General features: G+C 45.9%; 1 protein-coding gene across 2 annotated transcripts in view; it reads left to right on the top strand.

The window, feature by feature from the left end:
• Window positions 1-278: 278 nt before the first annotated feature.
• The window catches only part of Il2 (interleukin 2), a 41,999-nt gene continuing 31,663 nt past the window's right edge, over window positions 279-10,614 (top strand). The window contains exons 1-2 of one of the 2 annotated variants that reach the window (XR_015658114.1): window positions 279-467; window positions 1,869-4,686. Coding sequence is in view for 1 of the 2 variants with exons in the window: in XM_087614424.1 (XP_087470550.1) it covers window positions 394-467 (74 nt within the window). In the remaining variant the exon portion in view is untranslated. Of the gene's footprint in view, window positions 468-1,868; window positions 4,687-10,614 lie in introns of those variants that run through there. The other variant, XM_087614424.1, reaches the window with a different exon arrangement.

The raw sequence follows: 10,614 nt of genomic DNA, 5'->3' as shown, positions 1-10,614 counted from the left end.
ACACACCACACACACACACACACACACACACACACACACACAGCCCAACAACACAAAGAATCTTCAGGTTTGAAATCTTGAAATCTTTTTCAGTTCAGTAAGCTTTGTCCTCTAAGCAAGACACCGCAGTCCCGACTTAACAAGCCCTTTGAGAATTATTACAAAAACCTTCTCACAGGCCTGCGCATGAGGCAATTTTCTGCATGACTAAAATAGATATGTCATGGGGAGAAAAGACAGTTTTGAGTATGGGCAGGGCATCCCTGTATGAACAAATCACACGCCGATCTCAGGTTTCTGAGCTGAGGGGAACCTCAGTTCTCCTGCAGTGAGCTTCCTGCCTTTGTTGATTACTTTCAATCTTAATGCCATTGAAAACTGAGCTTTTTATAAATGAGTTTTGAATGTGGAAAAACCAAATTGCCTGATCATTCTCATTCCAGCGGTGGAAGGCATGACCAGTCACGGTAAGAACCCCCTCCTTTACTTTCAGTTTTCCCCTTTTGAAGACACGGAAAATAGCAGATGGTAATTTAAACGAGGGTGGGAGACCAAATCTCAAGAACATCTCTCCATTGCTCTATTGCCTTTGCGTACGGTACCAAGCTGCTCTGGATAAAAACTCCAGTCCCGAAAGGTGAAGCCTGCGTCAGGCTTTATACATCTTTCCATTATACCAAGGCTCCTGTCCACCTCTGTCTCCTGTGCTATGAAGGGGGACACAGGACTAATTAACATAAGCTATGCAAATTCACTCAAGTTTTCCATCTTTTTTCAACTTTTGAAAAAACAAACCCTATGCGTTATGGTCCTGTCAATCAACTATGCGTTATGAATACTCTAGGGCAAAATTCATGTTGGAAAGAAAAAAGACAGTATATGTATCTCAAAATTATTACAAACACTACCCATAGCAACAATAATGTTTGTTTCTTAATTCAGATGTTATAGGGGGACATAGTTCAATCTTTGTATCTTACGGGTGTGGAGCTGGCTTTGAAACAACCCAGACTAACCCAAGTGGGTTAGTACCAGCCCTGCAGAGAGCAGTGGCTGGGCAGTCCAGGCTTCCAGGGATACCCTCGGGCTCACTGCCTGTGGAGACTCTAGGGGCAGGAGAGAGCTGATGTGGCCTAATGGACTGACTGAAAAAGGACCATCTCTTGTAATGAGATGATCTAGCAAAACAGATGACAGCCCAGGAGGGCCAGAAGGCAGCAGAGCTGAGATCCAAAGACCAAAGACCAAAGACCAAAAAAATCCCAGAACAAGAGCCAACAAGTGGAGCCAGACAAGGCAGGGATGACAGGGGTCCACTCCAGTGACCTGACTCCAAGTGCAGTGAGCACATGGTCTAGTCACTAGATGTATCAGGGTGGGGAGAGTACTCAAATTCACGGAAACCTCTCAGAGTCAGCATTATGGAGTGCTTGGGGAAGTGCAGTTCAACTATGAACATATGCCCTCATTTGAACATTAGAGGATAAGAATCTTATTATATAGGGGGGCAATCCATCCTCCCTGCTCATAAAGCCCATATAAAAGTGCTGGGCACAAAAGCTCAGCTTGATGTCCAGAATGGCCCCACACCCAGCTCACATGGTGCAATGGCTGCTCTCTGATGTCTACTTGACTATATCCAGATTGAACTACAATCCAGAAATGGAGGCCACACCTGTGACCTGCATCTTGGGGCAGGAGACAACATGCCTTTGAGCTGGATCTTGAGGTGGGATGACACATGCTCTTAATTGGGACCTTGAGGCACATCTTTAATCTGGGCCATACCTTCTGCTGGAAGCCTACATAGGGACAATGGAAGGAGAAGGGTTTGTTATTTCTTGTCCTGTTTATACTTACTTTGCCAGCATATCCACTGGAACCTACTTCTTCAGGATACCAACTTACACAGAAGACCAGCTGAAACACCCAGCACTGAGCAACTGCTAGATTCTTGGACTTTCCCTTCGCAGCTGCCCATTGTTGGATTAGCTGGACTGCGTCCTGTAAGCCATCCCAATAAATTCCTTTCATATACATACAGATTCATTCCATAAATCCTGTGACTCTGGAAAACCCTGACTAATTCACATGGGGTTCCAAAAAGCCAATTGCCTACTTGCCTCAATGTGTCATTCATTCTGAAGCCCAGAGGAGTCAATCTTGTTCAGCCATCTGAAGAGCCCGCCAAGGCCAACATCTGCTAAACTGCTGCCTCGGTCCAGACACTTCCCATCCTTTACAGAGTGCAGGATCCATGTGTTGGTACTAGGCTGTGACAAACAATATGATGAGTGACGTTTGCTCCTGTGGCCTCTCCACACCTTCCATGAGAGGACTCAACATTCTTGGTCTCTTGGAAGCAGAGACTGGGCCTTCGAGGCTTGAGCTCCACCAGCACCTGATGCTGAACACCTGTCTTGCTTTTAGAGGTGTGAGAAATGAAGTTTTGTTCTATGTCTTGTAAATTATGTATTCTCTGCTAATGTGTTATGAAGACATGGCCATGGACAGACTCAGACATGGGAAGAACCAGGCTCACTCTATGGCTTCAGGCCAGAGGCCTCACTGGGAAGCCTTGCTTGGTCCAGACCCCACTTCACTCCGGGGACCTGTCAGACCCGGCTCCTCTTGGAGCTGCATGCTCAAGTCTGGGCTCACCTCAGTGTTCCTGGGCACAGCTGGATAAGCTCAGTTCTGCAGTTCAAGGCAAACAAACCAGCTACAGACAAGAACTGTTTTAGTGCACTTCCCACAGACAAGGGAGAGAGCATAATTCTCTTTTGTCTACTGCCAGGTGCTTCAGTGAGAGTAATCAGGACTTCAGAGAAGAAATGGGACAGGAAGCTGGAAGTGGAAGCAGAGAGGTAGCTTAGAGAACCCACCAAGGGCCCATTCTATTCTACTTTCCCCACCCCACCCTCCCCACACCCACCAATAGCCCATTCTATTCTACCTTCCCCACCCCACCCTCCCCACACCCACCCAAGGGCCCATTCTATTCTACCTTCCCCACCCCACCCTCCCCACACCCACCAAGGGCCCATTCTATTCTACTATTCTACCGTCCCCCAGCCCCTCCTGCACCAGGCCTACCAGAATCAGTCTCTGCAGAACACTGGGTTTCAGGAAGGAAAATTAATCTGCAAACTGGGTGTACATTATTGGGTAAAAATGTACTCATCTTAAGATTTTCATCCCAAAGTTTCTTGCCAGGGAAAATGCTAACTAAAGTTTATCTTGAAAAGAGGTTTCATTAGCTCTGGGTTTACATAGCTTTACTGTTTGTATTTTATAGTTTGTAGCTTATCCAGACACTTGCTCTACTGTTTGTTTCTGTTGTTGACAGGGTCTTTACAGCAGTTCAGGTCAGCTGACTCAGACAGTCCCCAGGCTCTCAACTCTCAAGTTCTATGTTACAAGCAGGTCTAACCCAATGCACTTCCTGATCAGCACAGTAGCGGGCGTGTCACTTGTCACTCTGTAAAGGGTTTGGTGTTTTGACTGTTTGCTTTTTATTGGCTAATCTGTTTGAACATTCGATCCCCTCTGTCTTCCTCTTTAACCTCTCTGTGTAAGAGAGGGATGTAAAGGATCAGCAGGGTGTTGCTTACCAAGACACACCACAGTCACTAAAGAGAAGACTGAAATTATTCTTCCAAAAGAAAACAGTTTTTGTTGTCGCTTTTAAAAAGGCAATAGTGCTACTTATGCTAGAAATTAAATTAAAATAGACAAACATAGAAAGATATAAAGGAAAAGGAAAATAAAAACCATTTTCAAAATATAATACCTAGAATGTTAGTTATCATTAATGTCAAAAACATATCCTAACTGTGTCTCTTTTTAACATTAATTTGGGTGAGGGGGCAGGGAGGGAGGGAGGGAAGGTGGGAGGGGGAGAGGGGAGAGAGAGAGAGAGAGAGAGAGAGGAGAGAGAGAGAGAGAGAGAGAGAGAGAGAGAGAGAGAGAGAGAGAGAGAGAGAGAGATCCTGTCTCTAAGTCCTCAAGCCAAACCTGACACTGCCCCTTGGACTGGTGCCTATATGATGTCACTGAGGGGAGAGAGAGAGAAGTACATCCCTTGTTTCAAAATTACCCACAATGCAGTTGCTCCACAGATCAAATTAACCACAGGACAACCCTAAAGATCACCCAGGAAAATTGCTAGAACCACACTGTTATCTCGTTTCCAGAACAATTCAGAGCCTCTCTGAGGAAACTGGTGAGCTGTGAAGCTCTGTCTGACGTACATACAAAATCATCTCACAGAGCCACAGCTCCTGAGTGGCCTGAAACACCACAGCAGTGGGTGGGGAGAGTCTCGGCAGTATTTTCCTACATGGACACAGGAGAAAGCCAGGTTTAAGAACTTCAGGTTACCTTTTCTTGGGGAGGTAGGATCCTAGAAAACCCCAAACAGAACTTTTGGAACCTGGCAGCAGCTGGCTCAAGGGCTGTTTGCTTTGTTTTTCTGTCTTCTTTTTTGCTGTTTGCTGTTTGAAGAAGGGTCTCACTATGTAGCCCAGATGGCTTTGAATGCATAGTTCTCTTGTCTCTGTTGGAGTTACAATGTACTCAAGGCTCTAACCACTGCTCTCTGACCCATATGTTCCAGAACAGGGAAATGTAACTTTTGGGAAAATCTGTTTGTAATTTAAAATAAACAAAACTGTTTACTAAGTTAAAATAAACATAAAACAAAACTGTTTACTAATGAGGGAGCTAGGGTCAGGATTCACATCATTCCCATGCAGAGGTTTAGGTAGGAGTCCTGTGCTTTTTTGTATTGAGTACGGCAAATCTGCCACCCACTCACTGGCACTTTACAGGACATAGCCTCTCTTGTCTCCAGCCCTGCACCTGTCTGGTCTAACACATAAGCAGGTGCTAGGTTAGTGAGGAGCAATGGGCCGTCATTAAGCAGACATTGGCTGACTGCTGGTCACTCAGAAAACAGCCTATCCTCCACAGAGAACCTTGCTGAACAGCGTCCCTCTCCTTAAGCTGTGATTAACACAGAACAGCCAAGTGCTTTGACAGGATGGAAGAAGCTTCCATGACAGAGAGTTAGCGTCATAGTGGGGACCGTTTCACTGTGTATGCATCTATCGAAACACTGCATGAACACATTTCCACCAATTTATCTCAGTAAGTCTGAGCAAAGAGCTTTCTTTGAATAAATAACCCTTGGACTCTATACCCAAATGTGTATCCATGGAGTACTGAAAATGTCCCCCCCTCCCCCACCTAAACCTGTCTTTTCCCCTTTATTTTGTTTTGTTTTTTGGACATGCAGTCAGCCTGGCACTGTGCAGCCTTGAGCTAGCAATCCTGCCTCAGCTTCTGAGTGGTGGATTTATAGGTGTTCACACCAGGCCCAGCTCAGTGCTGTCTTTTGCTATATGTTCTTAAACCTCAGTGACTAGGGTCCTTGCAACCTACAGATTGCCGGTGCCAGGATCCAGGCATTCTAAACTCATTACAATGGCAGTTATTATTACGTTTGAAACAATGTTTCTGTTTTATCTCCCTTTGCTCCCCTGTTCCTGGCTGTCTGTGAAACTCTTTTGACACTGTTCTAACTTGGGCACTGTAAGTCCTGACTCTTGTACCTCTGAGCACTCTATGCTATTCAGTCTGTGATCTTGGCCTAACCCTCCTTCCTCCTCAGGAAACCCTGTCCTTCAAGACTGTAAATAGTTGCCTCCAGGAAGTCTCTGCTGGGGGGGAAGACGACAAGGCCAGGTCCTGCCAGTGATCCTGAGTCCCTTTGGAAAGCCTCAGAGTTTTGTGCCTGTTTCTGAGAGAACACCGTATCTACTAACACATATATACCACCTTGGCTGAGGTTAGTCATACCAGGAAGAACCACTAAACTCAAAGACTGTCATAGGTAGGCTGGCCCTACTCAAGAGTTCTGTTCTGAGCTCTACTTGTCTTCCACGGGGCAAAGATGGCCGGGGAATCTGAATGGAGCAGTCTGCCCCAGTGCCAGCATCCAAGAGTGGGAGGTGCGGGGAGGAGGGAGGACTGGGGCTCTGATGGATAACTGTAGTTGTCACATCTTGCATCAGTCTTCATGAGACTCTGCTGGAATGTCCTTGGTTTCCCTTATGTTTTTCTATAAGAATTGCAATTTATCTGTGTATGTGTACGTGCATGTGTGTGTGTGTGTGTGTGTGTGTGTGTGTGTGCGTGCGCGTGCACGCACACGCGTGTGTGTAAACCCAGGAATCCCCTTGTTTCTACCTCTCCAGTGCTCCAAAGAGTCACTATTTCTTTAGATAACCAGAACATGTTTATGGTGACTTTTAAGAGCCAGAGTAACAGTCTCTTCCTGGTACCACCCTCTGAACAGCCTACAGGGCTGATGTAGTAACAGTGAGTCTGAAGTGACAGTCTGCCTAGGAGAAAGGTGTTCTCACAGAAGACAGTCGTCTCACCAGTAGGATGTACCTGCCACCCTCAAAAACAGGAAAAGCAGCAGTCTACACTGCCAACCCATTTCAAATAGAGGCAGGAGCTTTAGCAAACATTGTTAACAATATCTGCCAGAAGCTGCAGATCCTGCTTTGTTGGCCGACTTCCCATCGCTGTGGTGAAATGCCTAAACAACTGCAAGGAACAGAGGTGTATCTGGGCCAAGGCTACTGTGGTTCTGTGTCCTAGAGACAAAGTGGGTGGCGAATCACATGCTGATGAGACTGGCTCTCCTCTTGGGAGACAGTACCGTTGTTCTATTGCACAGGCATGCCTAAAGGAGGTGGTCAGTGGGTGCCAGCACTAGTAACTGGGAAGCCTGCAAGCAGAGGCAGTCACTCTGTGACGTCAGCTTACAGAGGAAGCCACAGTGTGAATCCTTCGGGACCCAACACTGCTGCAGGGACCAGAGAGGAAATCAATAGACCAGCAGAGCCTTCCCTGAACAATCCAAGACTCCAGCTAGAGGGACAGTTACCAGAGCCACCCTGGAGCTTCTGCGAAGCTCATCACTAACCTCAGGCCCTGTAAACACAGGCAGCAGTTAAGGTAGTGTAGAGCCTGGGCCCTAGCTCCCAGATGGGATGGCAGGTAACATGGGACACTGCTGGGGATGAAGAGACTCAGGCAACAGCAGCGTGCTAGAAGAAATATGATTCCTTACGCAGCTCTTATGATAATAACGGTTAGGAAAAAACAGTGGTGAAAAGTACTCTATGACAATATGATATTAAAAGGTTCTGCTGTGTTAAAATGAAGAGTTAAAGTGCTAGATGGTTCTCATCCCAATCCAGAAATGCTGTGAACACACAAGTGGGAAGTGGGCTGATCACTGGAAAGCCATGGCCTCTGCCAGGGCTGGAGGTGACCACCACAGATGATTGACCTTTTATCTTCTTGGCACTCTTTTCTTTTTATAAAATATTTTACAGTGAATGTGTAGTATTCTCTAACAATACAGTTCTGCTCTCTATATAACCAAAGGTTTGTTTATGTGGTGCTGGCCAGGCTCTTCTTGGAGACAGGGGTAAGCTAAATGGCTCGGAAGTGCCCTTCTCTCTTCCCTGTGGTACCTCACGGTAGATTCACTCCTGAGCAGTAGATTACCTATTCAGGGCATCAGATGTGTTTTAAAGCAACAGAATATACTAGCCAGTTCTCCAGGCTTGGAGACATGGAGTGATTTCCCTTTTCTGTTCTCGGACTGTACGCTAAAGAGTGTAGGGCTTCATGCCCTAGAAGTCAGATTGGAAGGTTTGCTCCTGTGTGATTGGTGTTCTGTTCCCACAGGGCAGAGGATGCAAACAAAGGTAAAAGGTGAGCTCAGGAAATACACTGAGTTCTCTTGGCTGCCTCTGGGAATCCAAAGAGCCTGGGCAAATCTAACACAGTAGGAGAGTTTTACTCCTTACTCTGCTCAGATGGGGCTAACCTGGGAATTGTGACAGTATGGCAAGCAGGTCTTGTTGTTTGCTCAATCCTGTGATTAAATTCCAGCTACTATGAGAACCAATCAGGACAAAGGTTGAAGCTGAAACCCTTCTGCTCTGCTCTCCCCTCAGCTGTGAGTGCTTCAGTATCTCTGCCCACTGAGCTATGTAGATGGGGATGGGGCAGGGTGACAAGAGAGGAGAAGGAGGAGCCAGAGCAAGAGGAGGACACATCTTTTCAGGAGGACAAAGTCCTTTCCGTAGGGAACTGTCTGAGCTACCAAAGCCAAGGCAACCAAAGCTTCTCCCCAAAGGGGTGGGGAGGAAGAAACACTCACGCTGGACACTGTGAAGAAGCTGTGACAGCAGACCTGTAGGCTGCTTGTGGGGTGACAGGAAACCAAACGAGCCACAGCTTCCTGTGCCTCTACTTCTTCAAACCAATTGGACTTTTCTGGACAGGAAACCAGGAAGTTTGAAAGCAAACCACAGGACAGAAGGTACCAAGCACATGGCCTATGGTCCTGGGGAATCACCACCAGCAGGCAACCCAATGAATTCCTACCAGACTGTGTTGTATTCTCATGTTTACCACCACTCACTAGGTCATTTCCAGATTCTGAAATTACTTTGCATTAAACTAAATTTTCATGAATGTACCCAGTTCAGTTATATATCAGGCACTATGTTTGGCTTACCCAGACCTTGCCTCATAGCCACCTACCACAAGAGATAGTCATGGGGCACTGCCATCTGGCTCACAATATGTAACTGGGATCACTAGTCCTCCTTTTTTCTATTCAGAATATAAACTTGATAACTTGAAGAATGGTAGCATTCACTTTGTGGCCCCGAGTTAATACAATATGCATAGTTTATTTCTATATATAGAGAAGGATGAGACTCACAGTTACTAAACATGCTGTGGAGGCATGGGCCTAACAGCAAATACATATGGTCAGATTTCTTATATGACACAGATAAAGCTGTTGAAGCCACTATATTAAGGTTATATATTATCTTCAACCTTAAATGTCTCCTTCATGGTTTGGGAAGCACAGCCAGATTCAGTGCAGTAGTCAAGGATGGGTGGTCTCACTTCCTGTTGTTTCAGTCAACTGCGCTCTGAAAGGATTTAATGTAAAGTTCTAGGCACAAACAATTCAAAGCAGAGCTTCTGTTATCACCGAGGAGCATCCAATTTGACACTAAATTTGGACAGGAAACTGAAGTAGTATCACTTGAGTTGAGGCCCAGAGCTCTGTGTGAGATGCGGTTTAGTGACTGGGATGGCTGTGCACATTGCTGGCTGAGAGGTCGGAACTCAACTGGGAAACAGTTGGTACAAACATGGACCCTGGTGGATGAAGCTGGGATACTGGGGAGAGGAGAGGCAAATGGATGTTAGAACTGGTCTGCAGCTTCCTGCAAACACAGTAAAGCCCTTCACATATAGAGAGATGGGTCAGGGTGGACCAACTGAGGGCAGAAAGGGAAGAAAGCCTCTGTTCCTGGAGACATCCTTTCTGTGGGTCGCATAGCATCTGCATTTGCTGAGAGCCCAGTGTTATGAGGACTTCTTGTTGAAAAATAATGCTGAGAGGGAGAGAGAGAGAGAGAGAGAGAAAGAGAAAGAGAGAGAGAGAGAGAGAGCGCAGCCATCCTTCCTGTCTCTCCCATCTTGATTTCTCTTGTAGTAAGAAACAATCTAATCAGTAAGAAAAATATGTTTCTTGTCTTTACAGGGGAGGAACAAAATTATTATTATTTGTCTATCAATCCTACTAGGTCAGCTGGGTCTGTATATTAGACCAGCAAGAAAAAGGAAGCAAGGTGATGAACAGGAGCTTGGCTTATACACCCAGGTGCCCAGGAGCTCTAGGAGGGGTCAGAAGGAATGTGGTTCAATAGCTAACAGACAATAAGAAGCTAACAGGGAAGTTGAACTTCCAGGAATAGCAAATTGTGGGGTGGTAAAAATATTGGGAAGGATGGATGGTAAGAATTGTTTTCCTTGTAAGTTTCGTGTGAACATATCAGGCTATCAGGTAAAAGGGACCTATTGTTGTCTCTAAACATTAATAATTGCATTCTTGGTAATCAGGAAGGATATGTCTACAAATTTCAGTAAAATGAGGAATATGGAGAATATTTATGCTCTCTGGTTCTTGTCAGTTTGCTTTCAGCTCAAAACAGTCAGCATGCCACAGTGTTGTACTCCAGGAAGGCATACGGCGCCGTGACATCTCCAGCCTTTCTCCAGCTTCTTACCTGCGCCAGCCCTCTGCAGAGCCTCAAAGCGCCTGCATCTTAGAAAGCAGGCCCTGAGCTGCCATTCCCAGGAGACCTGACATCCTTACACACACATGCATGCAGCAAAACACTGATGCACATAAAAGGAAAATATTTTTTTTAAAAAAGAAATTAGGTCCTGATGAAGTCAAACTACCTGTGTAAGATATATAACTATGAAGAAAATATTCTTTCCAACTTTAACAAAAGCACTTGCCACTTTCCCATGAAACAGTGACCCAAGTTATGAGGCCGGGATTCATTTGGAGCAGTCTCTTGGCTGCCTGTCTTCCCTTTGCCTTCCGTTTTGCTCTTCCTTCTGTCTGGGAGCCCAGCTGCAAGTCATGAAGGTCCAGAGACAGAGACTTACCACTGCATGAGAGACACCTCGCCCAGGGTGTAGACCTCG

The sequence above is a fragment of the Rattus norvegicus genome, chromosome 2 (assembly GCF_021556685.1).
Source record: "Rattus norvegicus strain SHRSP/BbbUtx chromosome 2, alternate assembly SHRSP_T2T, whole genome shotgun sequence".
NCBI classification, from domain to species: Eukaryota; Metazoa; Chordata; class Mammalia; order Rodentia; family Muridae; genus Rattus; species Rattus norvegicus.
This window is presented reverse-complemented; position numbering and strand designations above follow the sequence as displayed.